Source organism: Hirundo rustica, chromosome 4, assembly GCF_015227805.2.
Source record: "Hirundo rustica isolate bHirRus1 chromosome 4, bHirRus1.pri.v3, whole genome shotgun sequence".
Classification (NCBI taxonomy): Eukaryota; Metazoa; Chordata; class Aves; order Passeriformes; family Hirundinidae; genus Hirundo; species Hirundo rustica.
The window spans coordinates 58,685,785-58,702,549 of NC_053453.1; the positions used below are offsets into that span (position 1 = coordinate 58,685,785).

The 16,765-nt window shown below is 39.5% G+C and overlaps 1 protein-coding gene across 4 annotated transcripts in view; it reads left to right on the plus strand.

Annotated features, from left to right (window-relative positions):
• The window catches only part of KIAA1549 (KIAA1549 ortholog), a 141,592-nt gene that overhangs the window by 106,387 nt on the left and 18,440 nt on the right, over window positions 1–16,765 (plus strand). For all 4 annotated transcript variants that reach the window (XM_040061940.1, XM_040061943.1, XM_040061942.1 and 1 more), the window contains exons 11-13: window positions 8,229–8,431; window positions 11,775–11,899; window positions 16,304–16,509. In XM_040061940.1, the coding sequence (XP_039917874.1) occupies window positions 8,229–8,431; window positions 11,775–11,899; window positions 16,304–16,509 (534 nt within the window). The remainder of the gene's footprint in view (window positions 1–8,228; window positions 8,432–11,774; window positions 11,900–16,303; window positions 16,510–16,765) is intronic.

Below are 16,765 nucleotides of genomic sequence, written 5' to 3' on the forward strand. Positions count from 1 at the left end.
CAAGTGATGATATTTAGCAACCCTCTACATACTTCTTTTCCATGAACTTGCTTGGTCTTTCTGAACTCATCTCAACTGCTGACAGGGATTTTACAGCATGTTACATGAGGAACCCTGCTTGTTTCACCCTGCTTTTATCCTGCTGCTTCTAAGTTTCCTGTGATGCCAGTTGGTCCTTGCATTGGATAGGACAGGGAGCAGCTGATTCCTAGGCATTTCATCTTTGCCAATCCTGACTTTATAGACCTCTGTCATATTGCTATCTCCATCATCTCTTTTTCCAAATCACAGGAGGCCCAGTTTTCTAATCCCTTCTTCTGAACTGGAATTTGAACCCTTGAGTAGCATGAACATTTTCTAATTCTATTCCATCCATTTTCAGAGGGGGAGAGTAGAATTGAATATGCCATTCAAAATGTAGGTGATCAGTGCATTTATAGAGTCGTGTTTATATAGTGGTTACTTTTCAAAAGGAGTTAAATAAAAAGAATCTGTTTTCAAGATACAGGTAAATGTTGTGCCATCCTCAACATAATAAACCTCTGAGATGAGATTAACACTGGGGAAATAAATTTTTCTCTCCTAGCAAAAGACAATAGAGAATCAACGGTAGAATTTAGCTCCCAATGTTTGGGGAGCATGGAAATGCACCAACATTAAATCATTGTTGCCTGAGGTTTTAATGTGCTACCCACTTGTGGTTGAAACTTGCAGTTTCATTTCAGCAAGCAGAATATTTCTGCAGTATATGGGAATGTACTTTGTGTGCACGTTAAGCCCCTCTTAGGTATATAAATGTGTGACTCATTGAACCCAACAAAATACCAGCATGAAAAAAAAAATAAATGAAAATTAATGACCTATGCTTTCTCTTGGAAGTCTTTAGTTAAGAGTGGTAGTACTTTTCTCATTATTTGTAGAGAGAATGCGGTTTTGGACTGTGTTGTCTGTAGGCTCTGTGCAGATGGTGGGAACCATGTTAGAATGTATTTGTTTGCTTCACAAGTTCAGAAAAGAGTTCCCTTAATTTGTAAATTTTTTTCATGTGTTGTGCTATCTCTCTTAGAGGTTGCAATTGATGTTGGAGTTATTATGTACATGACCTTAGAAGAGTAATTGTTTAACATAACTTAGGGATGAAAACCTGATGAAACTGAGACAGCAATGACCTATTGTATAAAGTTGCCAATCTTCTTCTAACTTACTCCTGACACTTCTATTCGACCAAAAAAACCCCACAAGTTGTGGTTAAGATAGTATCCACCCAGCGGCACTTCTGTCTGAGAAGGAACGCTAAAACTGTGTGTGATTCAGGAACAAAACTCAGCCTGTTACAGCAGTTATCTCAGCAGCCTGTGGGCATGTATGCACTCAGAGTTATGGGCTTTCAACAACATGATCCTTCTTGTATTTGGTGAAATTTACTGAGCTGTCATGGTAATATTAGCGTGGCAGCAGGAAATGCACAAAGGAGAAGAAGAGGGATGATGAAAATCCGCGAGAAGAATCTGTCTTAAGAAAGTATTTCAGGACAGGTGCCTTGAGAATCTCAGGCTTTATAAAGTTTTGTAAGTTCATGGGTTTCTTTACTTGTTTTTAATCCTTCTCCAGAAGGAGAATTCCTGAGGTGGTATTTTTTGTGGGATTCCTGCTTTCCTTACTCTTTGTTTGGTGGTGAGCAGTAACGCAGTTCTGACTTTCCAGCAGAGGGAAGGAGGACCAGAGGCTGTACACCAGCTTGTTCTGATTTTCTTGTGCCAGTGCTGTGTGCTACTTTTTCCCAACTGGATGGGAGAAACCCAAGCAACTCTAAGCATATTTCTTTCCCCAAAGGGCAGGTTGCTCAACTGTTTTACCTATTCCCAGAAATGGTAATAGTTGACCGAAGTGCTCTTGTGATGACAAACGGGAAACGTAATTTGTGTAGAGATGTTTGGTCTAAGATAAGAAAATGGGTGTACATTTTATGGATGCAGCCTGTTTTTTGGCCCTAAGGTCTCAAAATCCTGTTTCTGGTTTGAGGGTTGCCATAGTGGGCACAGTCTGTCACGCTGCTGTAGCGGGAGGATGGTGGCATCCTAAGTAAGATGTAAAAAATACAGGGAGTTGTCACTGCACATGCACTTCTTTTTACATACAAATACTGTTACCAAGTGAAGGTATTTAAATTAGAGGCTTGTTTTTGTTTTGGTCCCTAAACATATATTCTAAACCAGCAACAGTGAAGGAACCCCTTTGCACATTTCTCATTGATGCTTAGTAGATTTGGAAGTTTGGATTATGGTAGAAATAGGTTGCATCGTATTCCATGTCAGAAAAGAGACCCAACAGCACAAAAAGACCTCAAAAGATACAGGTGGGTCTTTTGTCAGTATTTTGAAGGTGGCTATGGAGTCAGAACTCTCCTTCTATGAGATCTTCTAATATTCTTTTGTCAAGAATGAAGGGGTTTTGCATCTTAAATCAGATATGCATTATTGTTATTGAATCACATGTATAGATTGTATGTGTACTTTACAGGCAGTCCCTGGCCATCATCCCAAAGGGGTTTATGTTGAAGGAGAGCAATGCAAACAAAAATACAGGAATTGTACTTATGTGGAATGGTATGTAGGAATGATAATAGAAAAATGAGCTGAATAAGAAAATGAGACTCTGAAAGGTGAACATGCCTCAGTACTTCTAACTTGTTATTTATTGGTAGACTGGTAGGGGTTTTGAATATCATGTGGAACAGTGACTACAAACCATATGGATGAATGATCCTTGTGGGAAGAAGATATAGATGACTTCTTAGATGAGATAGTTGACAGAAAGTGAAAAAAGAGTTAAAATTAAGAAGACACTGCCAAGCACACAAGCAGCTACAAATTACTATCCTTTTTGATGTGTCATGAAAGTAAGGCAGTGAATTCACACTAGCCCGTGTTATGGTGCCCTGGGGATATGGGCAAGAATTCGGTGGTGTGAATGTCAGGTTGTGAAGTCACTTGGCAATGTGTAGTAGCTTTAAGCTGTCCTAAATCACACTGAGTTACATCTTCAACCAACATTAATTTTAAAAACAGTGTGTCTCATTGTCTTGCTATTTTAAGCTTTTAGACTTGCCTTTTTTTTTTTTTTTCCCCCTGAAAAGTTTCTTCATCCTGTAACATTCCGTATGCTAGCATGATAGTAAGGTCGTAAGTCAGCAAGACTTCTTTATAGGGATTCATGTCCTATTCACAGGTTATGCACTGACACTAAAGTACATGCTCCTTTGTTTCCTTAGAAATGTATATTAACAGCCTCTGCTCAATTCAGCTGGCTCTACAAGGAGTGAGGCAAGACCATGGTATAAAATCAGTGGAAAGCGGTCTTAATACATTATTCTTCATACCATGTCCAAATTCAAATGCTGCTTGTAGGAACTACAGGAAGACTACTGAGATGTGTATTTCTTTTCTTCTGCTTTCTGCTAAAATTACTCACTGACCTGTGAGCAGCATTTGCTTTCTTGAGAAGACAGGTTGTTGACATTCCTGGTGTGTCTCTGCATCCAACAAAACAATATATTGGCAACCATTTTGCATTTCAGTGGCTTGAACAACACTGAACCTATTATCTGCTTTTATGAATAAGAATTGACTGAGGTGCACAGATTTTGTAGGCTTCTGCAGAAATTATTTGATTTTTTTTTATGAATTGAGCTTTGAATACTGGTTTGCGTTTTTATTTTTTCATTCAGTATGTAACAATAGAATTAAAAACTCTCTTCACTTAGCAATATGAAATCATCTTTCTGTACTATTTGGGCAGATCCTTATTTGTATAATAATATAATTCCTTATGAGTGCAGTAATTTAGACATGTTCATTTTGGTGGTAAGCTTCAAAGTAGCTTCTCTTTCCCTTTCACAAATATATTAAAGATAAATGAAAACCTCTAACAACTTAACGTTTAAAACAAGAAATCTTGGCCAAGACTGGTTTTGTGCAATCCTGGGTAAAAGCACCTGAAGCTGGTGAAAAGATGGTAATTTTCAGTACCTGAACAAATAACAATATCAGCACAACTTAAGAAGTGCTCTTAAAAATATACTGCATTCTTTTCTTGGTAGTGATTAATATATGAGTAGTAGATGCCTGATCCACACATGATGTCCTGATTACCAGTCCCAAGATGGGTAGAGGTGATGGAACCTGTTACGTAACTTGATATAAAGAAAATAAATAATTCAGCAGGTGGCACACAGAAATTTCTAAGAAAATGTTGGAAACACCTTCAGTCAAGAGTAACACCATTCATTTCACTGAGTCAGTGATCTGACTGTCTGGTCTTGAAGGAAGCAGAGTTGTGATTCAGTGTCCTTCAGATACTTCTCACTGAAAATGTGGGGTTTGGCTGCTGTCATTTCTCAGTTAAAAGTCATAATGTTGCCATGGTCTACAAGGAGATGTATGAGAAGCATAGATTGAGTTTTTAAGAAAACATAGCAAGCTTATGTCAGTTATTTCTACAGTAGTGATCCTATTAATATTTCCATTTATCAAATAATGTTATTTTTAATAAGTAATTTTATCATTTCTGGAGGACCATCTTTTCATATTCAGTTATGTATCATGTTGTAAATGTATGTATTGTCACATTTTTCTGTTATGTTTTTTCATTCATACGCACGAACATATACACATGTGCGTAAGATATCTTCTATTGGCTGGAGCTGGTAGTGCCAACTTAAGTTTTTTTAGTGGGAGATATCTAGAAACGTTTGGCTGTATGGAACTCTGAAAGGCTGGAAGCATTCAGGCCATTTCCATTCAAATATCAGTTTCAGTATGAAACTTTCTTAAGATGAGAAGAAGAGTTTATTTTCCAAAGACCAAGGTTAAGAGAAAATAAAACGCTCTGCCTGAATTTTAACAATTGTCATGGAGAAGTTCTAGTGCTCATTCTGAGCTTTAGGGGATGTAGGGTGTGGAATGAAAGAGAAGGTTGTTTGGTATGAGGGAAATGTTTTTGCTGATTCTGTGGGGAGCTGCAAGTTTCTGGCTTAAGTTTTAATACTTCAGGAAAATGTTTGCATGGGGTTGACAAAGACTTGTCAGAGATTTAACAGGTAAATTGTCAGAGGATTGTGCCAGTTCTACCCTTATAAGGTCTGTAGAGCTGTATCATAAAGCTGAGAGGGGTTTTTTCTCTGTTGTGTTACACAGAGCTTTTTATGACACCAGGTGTTAAAAGTGTAAAAACTGCTGAACCTTGGTTCTTGGATGCTGTAAACTGGTGCTGGCAGGAAGAGGCAAGAGAGTGGGGCAGAGAGAATGGTTCTGCCTGACAAGGAAGCAGCTGAGGAGCTCACCTGGCTCCAACTTAATGAAGATATAGCTATAGATTCTGTGGTACCTGGAGTGGTGATAGCTGAGATTGGCCAGTCCTCTGTTGCCAGCAAGTGTCCTTGAAACCCTAAAGTCCTAGCTGTAAACATGCATAAAAGACTCACCTTGCATCCCCTTCTCCTTTCAGTGTGTGTTTGCCAGCTTCTGCGTGAAATGAAACGGAGATGCTGCTTTTGCAGATAGCATTCTTATATTCTGCCCAACTTTGACTAACAGCAGAAGGGGCCAGTCTGTGCCAAAGATCCAACAGGGTGGGAGAGAGCAAGAGGGTTCCTGTGGAAGAGCTGAATTTATGATGTTCTAACTCAAGACTTCATTGCAATGCCTGTGTGTGAGAGGATCCAGTTGTGGTTGTTTTAGATAATCTTAACTGCGATTTCTTACAGTGTGAGTGCTGGTCTTTGCAGTACTAACAGCCTTTTAATTCAGCTGCTGTGTGGTCTGTCTGCAGATAAACATTCATGGATACATATGCTGTGGCACATGTGCATGTACACATAAATATATCTGTTCCCATGACTGTGCTTAGATAAAAGGTTATGTTGAACTACAACTATGGATAAGACTGTTCAAAGAAAAAAGATGAAAAATTTATATTTTTGTATGGTTTTTTACTCCCAAGCAGATTTACAAACTCAGTCTGATAGACTGATTCTAAGATAGGCTGAGGTTCATGCTTCTGACGTGCAGCAATCTTAAGGAAAACCATACTGGTAACTCCAGTACTCCTGGGATGTTTCTCTTCAGTTGTCCTCCTTCCCCCCACCCATCACGCTATTCAAAAAGCAGTAATACCTTTGGAGGTTGATAAGAAAAGGGTAGAGCACCACCAGATTTTCTTGTGGCAGAACTGTGCCTAGCACATGGTGAAGACTCATCGTCTTTGGAGCTAAGGGGGCTGGAGGCTGTGGAGGGGAATGTAGTGAACTAGAAGTGATTATCAGGAAGCAGCAGCAGGGCTGTGCAGGCAGGAGGGAGGGGTATGAAAGGGGTAGAAGAAGGGAAGCCACTGAAGGTTCAAAGGAAGAGTGTCATACAGAGGAATATCTTCTGGGAGAACAGACATAACTTCAAACAGGCCATCAGTGAGGTGGGGTAACTAAGAAGTTTCAGTAATCAAAGTGGTACAACCTGGGCTGATAATTCTGAGAGCAGAAGTGAAAGTTTGTCTTCAGAAGTATTTGGGGGACAGGGTGGGGATTTTTGGACGGTTTTGGGGAGGGGTTTTATTAAGTAAGCAAGAGCCTGAAAAGGAATGTTTGAGATCTGAAGGGGGGGAAATTTCAGAAAGGCTTCACTAGATGACAGTGACTCGAAAAAATGGAGACACAGTTACCACTTCATCTCGTGTAGCTCCCCAGTGCCATTTGAATCAGTGGTTGCGGTTATTTGCATAAATTCAATAACTGAATCACCCATAATGCTAAATTGAAGGGGTCTTTTGTAAAGCCAGGAGAAATGGACATAGCAGAAGATATCCAGATCTGTTCCAATAATAAGCTTACTCATTTTGTGAGAAATTAACTCCAAAACCGCAGCAGATAAACTGTTGGATTTTACAGAAGAGCTGTTATTGCCATCTACTGGCTTAAATAGGCAGCTTGCTCGACTGCATCGCCCTAAGAACCATTTGGAAAATGTTTGCTTACTGAGAAAATATTTTGAAGAGATTGTTTCAGAATATTCCTTAGGCAAGCTTATCTTTGGCATGATATCAGACGAGTCTGTGTGCAGTTAGCTATGTTGTGATGCCAGGCTTTATGAAAGGGGGTTCATTTAAACATCTGGAACCTGGCACACCCATAAATGCGCTCCAGCACATGCTTCACTTTGCAGGAAATCAGCTCTAGGAGCACACAGAGGATTTTGTGTGTGGTGTGCAGCAGGTTGTGTGTGCGTGTACTTCGAAAACTGGAGTTGTCAACGTTTCTTTCTACTTTCATCTTCCGAACTACATAAAATTGAGCGGGGTTTGAAGAAAAACTTACTCCTAATTAGTTCTTCAGATTTTCCAATTACTCCAAAGCCCCCCAAAAAATCAGCAGAGAGCTTAAAACCTGGAGCCTTGATTAAGTCTGAATCAAGTCATTGATAAGGTGAGATTAGCTTTTTTTATAGATACAGTTATGAAAGTGAAAGGCCAAAATCTGTGTCTTTATCAAGCAAGATGCCCATTGAATAAGAACTTTAGGATAATTTCTCTAAATTCCAAAGCCTTTTGTATATTCTTCTGTCTGTTCAGTATGAAACTTCTAGGAGATTTTTAGGGGTTTTTTCTGGAGGCATCAGTAGTGGCTGACAAGTCATTGCCAGGCTGCTGTATAACTCAGATCTGCAGAGTGTTTATCTTGCATCAGATGAACTTGTATTTGTACAAGCACTCCCAGATTTGGGAGCTCAAAGTGAGAAAGATCAACAGTGACATTAATCAAATTATTTAAAACCCTGCATCCATTTTGGCTGGAAGAAATGGAAATATGACCTGGCGGTGGTAGCGATTTCAGTCTGTACACAGGTGTCTACAGCCTTGCACTCACAAGTACACAAAAAGCCCCTCATACAATGATTAAATCTAAAGAAATAGCAATAAAAAATAGTAGTAGCATCAGAAGTCTATTTTTTAACTGGATTTATTAATTTGGAATTTTAAACTGTGTACCATATTCTGCAGTAAGGTGACAGAATTGTGGAGAGTTTCCTTTTCTTTTCCCTGGCGCTCTTGTGTTCGTTCCTGAGACGACCATAGCCTGACCATCCTCTCAGTGGCCACTGTTTGCAGATCTGAACCACAGCCTTTGTACTCATTGTCACTTACTGTTCCTGTTTCTTCTCTTTGTTCTTTTCTCACAGCTACAAGCCCCCAGTGTGAAAGGCTTTGATTTTGCTAAGCAGCATCTGGGCCAGCACAATAAAGATGATGTCCTGATTATCCATGAGCCAGCTCCTTTACCAGGACCTATTAAGGATACTACCCCATCTGAAAACGGAGACGTGCCCAGCCCCAAATCCAAGACTTCCACAAAGCCTTCAAAGACTGTTCGACACAGAGGGAGGTCAGTTCACAGAGATAAAAACAAATTGTAGTAGAGAGCAGTTTATTAAGGGCTAGTGATTGCTGTATTTTTAGGGCAATATCAGCGGAAAGGACTGTTCCAGAGCTCCAGAACTCGCATTTTCTAGTGAGCCAGCACTGTTACACCTCACTGCTCATTAGTACAAGGTTGTGAGAATTTAGTGTTCATTTTTCTTTTAAAGGGTACATACCCAGTTAAGAGGGGCATTTAAGACACTGCTGAGCTGACTGGACTCAAGTCATTGCTTGTTCACTGGAAACACCAAGTCTGTTTTACCACGCAATCTCTTTGTGATCTCTAGTTACTAAGCCAATGGGTGGTTAAAAACAAATGAAAGCCACTGACAAAGAGTGATGTGTTTTAATCACATTAATTTAGTGATCAATACATGTATGAAGACTTGGGATTTCCAAAACAAAGCTATATCTCCAAAATTCAGGGAAGATGCAAAATGTTATGATTATCTGGGGGATGGGTATCGTAACAAATGAGTCTTATTCAGCAAAAGGAATGGTAATTCACAGCTGTGCAAATGGAGAAGGGTCTGTCAGTCATGAGCAGAATTTTCCTAACCTTTTCCAATGGTCACATGATGCAATTGTCCCTTGCTGGAAAAAATTGTGTTTGTAGGATACACAATGTAACAAAGCTGTGCATTAGAGATGGATCTGTGCACAAAAAAATGCAGAAGGTAGCACGTGGGAAAAAATGGAACTCTGAGAAGACCCCCTCTGAACTACACTTTCCAGTCATAATTCTTGCTCTCCCTCATCCTTACACTTCTTTGTCTCCTACTCTGCATTCCCTGTGCTTATACCTATGTGATACTGCACAGTGGGAGGGAAAAAAAGGCAAACAATCAAGGGCAGGGTTGGATGAGCTGAGAAAGAAACTAATGCTGATTCTGACTGAGCTGCAGGTCTCTGCAACACAGCTTGCTCCTCTGTTCAGCCCTCTGTGCTTCCTCTAAAGCCCCAGTTGTCTTAAGATCCTTGCTTCATCTTCCCCATATGGGCTTCATAAAGCTCAGTTTCCCCTTTCCAGGTGCTAGGTCTGTCTTCCTAACTCCCTACAGGCCTTGCCAGAGGTACAGTGGAAGGTGGGCAAAACTGGAAAATAATATTAGAAAAATTAACTATGCTAGTTTTGTTGTAGCTTACATAAATTAAAACCAAGTAATATAAATCTGAAAGACAAGTGTTTCAGTGTTTCTTTAAAAAAGTTCAGAAGTGGCCTAGGGCAGAGATGGTGCACGAGGGAAGGGAAGGAATCTCTATTTCTATGCAGATAAGCATAATAAGTGTTAAATTTGAGGTTGCTACTGTATTTCATCTAGAATAATTCAGAAAATTAGGCAGGAGAAATTTCAGAAGCCAAAATCTTAATAATACGCAGTGATCCCTTTGTGGAAGGCCACCAAGTAATTCAGGTGTGCTTTGCCCTTGGTGAAGCCATGTTGGCTGCCACCAAGCCTCTTCTTATTTGGCACGTGCCTTAGCATAGTTTCCAGGACAATCTGCTCGTGATCTTCCTAGGCACAGAGGTGAGAGTGACTGACCTGCAGTTCAGACACTTGAAATGTTTTCAAAAGAGGATCTCTCTCTTCTCCCTCATATTCCCTTAAGAACAAATCTTCCTTTAGGCTTGGAGATGTTGCCATCGTCTCCCTACCATGCTGACGTGCCCGTGTCAGCTTGCAATTTGAAACATTTATTCCCTGAGGCAGAAGTTGAAATGTGAAATGGTATCATACTGTGTTGTGTTGGGTTTAGCTGCTGGATGTTTTGTGAGAAAATACAGAACGCAGTTCATCACAGTTCAGCTCAGGATTGCATGTTACATGCCAGGAAATCTAGCAGTGATGTGAGTACACGTTCTATATCCGTAAGAAACCGCAAACAAGAGCAGCTGAGTTCAGAAAGCTCAGCATCCCTAGGCTCCAGCTAAGAATGGGACCTGTTGTTTTGATTTGAGAGTATACAACTGCATACCCCTCAGCACTTAGAAGAAATTGCTGATGTTGACTCAACACTATTTACGTTCCTATAATTATATTTGGTGATAATTTGGATACGCTGAGAAAAGAGTATGAAGGGAAATGCAGAGCACAACGTGATGAAACAGAAAGTCAGTAGATTTGGACACAGAACTCCAGCCTCATATTCTGCTGAACCAGGACAAAGGTGATGGATAGATCTGCACACCCTCTCCCCTGTAGAAAAAGATTCAGTGATGCAGATCTCTAAGATCATTGAGGACCATTTATCCTCTTTTCCCTGGTATTATTTTTTTAAATTGGGATGTGACATTAGTATTACAGTCCTGCAGATAAGGGCATTGTTTAGGGAGGAGAAAAAGGGAAGTTGAATTCAGAGCTGCAAGGAGTAGATTTAACTTCAATGGACTTGTCTGGCTGCATATAGTGATTGTAGTCTGGGCTCTAGGCAGGTTGATATTTAGCCAAGAGCCTCAGTAACCAGTTCAGATACCCATCTAGCCCAAGCAAATCGTGCACTAATGAGGTTAATGCACAGACATGTGCACACTCTCCATGATTAACTCCCTGCCAGAATAGAATATGAGTGTTCACAGGACAAAATGGTCACTAGTGACACTATCACAAAGGCTGATCCCATGTGAAAAGACAGGCTTTAGTGTCAAGCAGTGGTGTGGGCTCTGTATTTTTTTTCTATTTTTATACTATCAGAATAATTTTACGGCCAAAGTATTTTGTTGGGGAAGATCATGGTATTTTTTTTATTTTTCTATATTGCTTACAAAAGCAGTGAGCGCCGAGATTGTGATTTTTAGATAACAAATGTTCTTAAGAATCTTGTGACTGCATGGAGTAAATACATAAAAGAAGCATTTTTGAATGGCCTTACATTTGACTAGTCAGGAAAATATTGACATAGATTTGTATCATTAGCAAGAGAACAACAAGTTAGTAAGGCTGAATGTTAGACTAGTTACCTATGTGGGTTTCATATTCCTAATATAATTATTTTCTTTTTGAGAGGTAAATGGCCAGTTTCAAATGCAGAGCTTTTTCTTGTAGTGTATTTTAAAGGAAAGATTACTTAATAATATTGTCGCATGTGAATTGTGTTGCAGTCATTTTTCACACACAACAGCGGTAACATCGTGGCAATGAATATCTCGCTATGATAATGTATTATAAATTTACTTATAAACAGAGGAGAATTTCAGCAGTCTTCACGAGATGTTTTAGCACAGGGTTCTTTCTCTGTGTGTGAGAATTATGGCCTCTCGCAAACTTGCGTTACGTGTTGGTTTGTTTGTTTTGTAATGTTTGTGGCAGAATTTCGCCGTCAGATGCTGAATCCACGGCAAGTGAACAATCCAGTGGGAGAGAGACAGGAGAAGAAAGCGCAAGACCATCAACTGCTGCAAACGAGGGCAAGCCACGAAGAGCAGTGAAGAAGGGTTTGTTACTTTTTTTCTCCTTGTGTGCTCTGGTGCTTCGACTCTGGTTGAAGAGTTACTCTGGTGCTGTAACTTTTCTAAATTCACCCTTGGCTGATGATTTTTCTGCTTCTTGTCACAGAAAATCCCTTAATATTTGGTTTGGTTTCTTCTGTTGAAACTGAAGAAAGAGTCATTCCTTACATTCCAGCAAGCTTTTGAAAAAAATGGCTTAGCAGGAATGAATCTTGCTTCCTTTTGTCCCACACACACCTCCAGCAAAACTCTTTCCAGCTAGGCCTAATTGTGTCTCCCATGGTAGGAGAATTGCAGACAGTCGCATGGGCAGTAGAGGTCACAGCAGGACTTCAGACCACAGGAGCGTGTCTGTATCAGTAACTTTGAAAAAGTGATATGAAAAAAAAAAGACACCACCAGAGAGGTAAAAGTTTTACAAATAAGTTGTAAATCGATTATCAAAATGCCTGCATTTGATAATTGCAGGCACAATTGTACATTAGAACGATCAAAATTCAGTGCTACTATGTTAATAACACTGATTTTTTTTATAAAGAACCATCTTGCTTCCTGTTAAAGTTCCACTATTTTTCTCCAACCTATCTGACTTGAATTCTGTTGCTCTGTTTTAGTGTTCTCCAATTTCTTCTTACTTGTGCACTCCAGTTTTGTCTCTTCATTTTCTATCTGGCTTAAAATTTTATGTAATATTTAACATTTCCTTTTGGTGTAGAAATATTACGTTCTGCTGCATCTGAATTACCCGGTAAAGCAGCAAAAAGACTGTGTAAAATGAATCCTTTCTACCTATCATGCCCTTACTGGGTAAAATGCACTATTTTTTTAGCATTTGGTGCCTCTAGTTTGCAAATCATAGGGACTATTTTTAGCATTCAGAATTGGAGGCACTGTCTGCAGAGAGCTCTCTACTAAATGGAAGATTCAATTCCCTTTTTGTGCAGCTGAGATTTGGCAGTTTGATCCAAGTTCATGCATTTCATTCAAAAGTAAATGCAATCATCTTACTGCTATGGTTTTTTTTTTCCAGTTGCCATTCTAGCTAAATTATTTGTCATAATTACTGTGTTGTCTCTTCTTTTTCCTTTATGTTGTCAGGAGCAAACAGAGTGGGTAAGTAACCAGAGCTGGTAGTTGAGTACAAATATGAATAGGGGTATTGGAGTAGCTGCAATTACATCTTAAGGATGGAAGAGTTTGTCTTCTAAGAAAATAAAATTGCTTTTGAGCTTTTGAAGTATAAAAAAAGTCTCAGTAACGCAAATTATAGTAATCTCGCACATTTTTCTAATTTTTTTCCTCCCAATTCTTTCAAATTATTGAGGAAAACATCGCTGTGAAAGAAGCAAAACTAAAGCAGCTGTTGGTCCTGAAACTAGCTTTGTTTAAACAAGTTGGAGAAAATACTAGAATTAATATCTTTACTGGAAGCCCAAGAAAAACACAAGCTACCTGCAAAGAAACACAAATATTTTGTTGTGAAGTAGTGTTTTCTCTGTCAGGATTGAGACATGGCAAACACAGGGCAGGAGGAAGCTGATGCTGTCTTTGATAATGTATAACACATCTAGTGATAGAAAGAGGACTGTGTCCTCTGATAGCAATGACCACCTTAGAGAAGCCAACTTCGGTCCATCCTATGCTGCTTTCCATTGGTGGGTGTAGTGAGTCATCAGCTGCATCCTAGGGATGTCACCTACTGGGATGCAAAGAAACTGTGTGAAATGTATCTCTGTCACGTCCTCTGGCATTGTTAAGATACCAGATACTTGAAGAGTCCCATTGATTTTATCTGATTTTGGATGAGGCCTTGTGCACCTTGGCTGCTGTGTCTCTTGAGGGTGCAGGAGGCAGTAGCATTTCTCTGTCTCATGGCTTCCTGACATTTCAGTTCAATCAATGGTTTCAACTCAGGGAGCAGTGATGAACATTGATCCTGGCATGTGACCTATATGGACTGATTGCTAAAACATGATCTGACCAGTATTGGGATATTAAGTACCTCTCCATTATTTTTTTGCCTCAGCTGAATTATTCTGAAATCAAAATTTCATTCATGTAGCGCCATCTGATAGCTTTATAAGGAAGATTTTCTCAATGTGAATAATAGTGTAATATAAGAACTTTGAAATGAGAAATTAGGCTTATTCTCTCTGTCAGAACTTCTACAGGACCTCATTCATGTGTTGAGTTAGAAACAGTTTCTCCTTTTGTTGTATGTATACTGTGCTATAGCTGTTCCTGACTTTATCTACTTTTTCTGTACTTCCACCTTGGTTTGTATTTATAGACACCTTGAGTTAGTCACACAGAGAGGTTTTAAAGGTCAGATGCAGCTTATGAGGGGGTTTTGTGTGTATCTTTTCTGCAAAAAGAAGTAACATATGATTTTCCAAAATTTGTCAGTGGGACTTCTGGTTCACAAAATGAGTTTAAGAACCCTTTCAGCTAAGAGGCCCCTGCCAAGCACTTGTTTCTACATGTACAAGGGAAAGTTATGGACAAAATGATAAAGATTCAGAGTGAATGCTCACATTTCAATTGCATTTTCAATGTAATTAAAAATACTGGACCTTGCTAACCAAGTAATACGCAAATATCCTTAAAATTATATGTTGGAGGTCAGTGAGCTTGGGAACAGCTGATGGAGTGAAAAGGTGAGGAAAAAAATTACTGATGTGTGGGGAAGATGGATGCAGAAGTTCAGATTTCTATTGACTACACAATTGCTCTGAGGGGTTCCCACCAACTCCTTAATATATCCTTGTGCCCTTCTCTGTGAGAGGCAATAATGCTTTTGCACACTTCTGAGAGATGCGTGAAGATAGGGCTGTGAAGATGACAAATGGTTAAGATGATACAGATAACTGCAGAAGAGAGATGGATATATTTCATTTAGGCTCTGTATCTTGCAAAACATTGGGACACAGAGGTCTTGAATGGAGCTGATTACCTTCTTTTTAAGAACACTTACACAGAGAAATCACTTTTATAAATGATGCATGCCTTTTATAAATGTGTACGTTTGACAGTGCCTTGATCAAGTTTGAGAAATATGAATAGGGATTTTGCTTAACTTGTGGCCAGAATGCTTTCCAGCCCCAAAGTAGTATGCTGTGAATATAATACAGCATCCTATTCCTTTTTTATCCTGCTCCCTTGTTGTGCTGGAAGAGGGAAGCAAAGGAGCAGGTCATCTACTGTGACCTTCTACAGAAGATAGGATTCACTCCTCTTCTGAGCCCTATCCTGTGTTACCAGCACATGCTGCAACAGGATCACAGCAGTGACTGTTTTATTTCCCTGCCTGCCTGTTGTAATTGGATCATGTTGATCAACAGTTGATTCTGTATCAGAATCAAATGAGATTTTCCTCCTGATTTGAATATTGAGAACCATATCCCCTTATTAGAAGGGAAAAGATGTGGGACTATGTCCCTCAACACTATTGTGTTCCTTCATAAGGAGAGTCACAAGTCTTGATCTCTCATTGTTTGTAGAATGTGTGGCTTTATCATGTGGATAAGGCAAAAGCTTTTGGAAGTTTTCAATAGCTTTTGCAAGCCTCATTTGCATAACAGTTTCTGATTTACATTTAATTCAGAAAAAAAATTCCTAAATCTTTGCTAAACTGCAAATCACTGGGGTGATCCTGTAGATTTCAAGTCTTTTGAGGGAGATGACCCATTTCTATTGAAGTAATTAACTATTGGCAGGACCTTGGGTGCACTTCCATGCATGCTGGCTTTCATGTCTTTTGCTGATTGTATTTGAGTTGGTTTAACCTCTTCAGCAAATTACAACATGACAGTATTTATACAGCTTGCTTATTATTATGTGAACTATTTATCCTGGCACAGAGAAAAAACCTGCTTTAAAAGCCTTAATCGGTAAAATGTCAAAAATTCTTAGTGTTTTGTGCAGATTTTTAAGGGGTTTTTTTGTTTGTTCCTGTATCACTCCTATCACTTAAGAAATGCATTTTGCGTTGAGACATCTTTCATTGCTCTTTGAACCCCCATTTGAGCAATTTGCATCTCCTTAAGTACTGATAAGAGGAATGATTAGCAGCATGTACTTAAACAGCTTTTTATGGAGTAAAGTAGATTGAGATTTTGGGGGTTTGCAAGTGCCAAGAGCTTGATTTATAGAAATAAAGAATGACAGCTCACCTTCTGGAAATATGATGGGAAAATGTTTGTAATTTGCAAACCACGGGGTAAACTTGTTGTACACTAAATGTGAGTCAGCTGGAAGGGCCTGTAGGGCACATTAGACACAGATGGAAAACAGGGTATAGTTTTGTAGCACAGCATCTGTAGAGCTTAACATTTGACTGTGATAACCCTGGCAGCGCTGCTTCACTCTGTATTGCTCCTGATGATTTAGGACCTCCTCAGACCAGCAGTGGGAACGAGCAGCACTCCTCAGCCTCTATCTTTGAACATGTGGATAGGATGTCCCGTTCCTCAGATGCCAGCAGACGGGTCCCGAGCAAGATCCAGCTGATTGCCATGCAACCCATGGCAGCACCTCCGGTTCAGAACTCGGTGCTCTCGGATCGAGTAGCAGAGACCAACAAAATTAATAAAGAGGTATTTCTGAAAGAGCTTTGGATGGCTACGGAGGATTGTATGCCTAGCCAAGGGGGAAGTGAAAAGTATCCAGTTTCTTGTTGTCAGAAGTTCCTTGTAAATTCCTGAGGAGTTAAATCTTGACAAGTTACGGGAATAATCGTATTTCCATCCAGAGGAATTACCTGACCTGTTTTTAAGAGATGCCTATACCAAAATTTAAACACAGAGGATTTGATGGTAGGATACCTTTGTGTTAGCATCCTTTTGCTAGTCA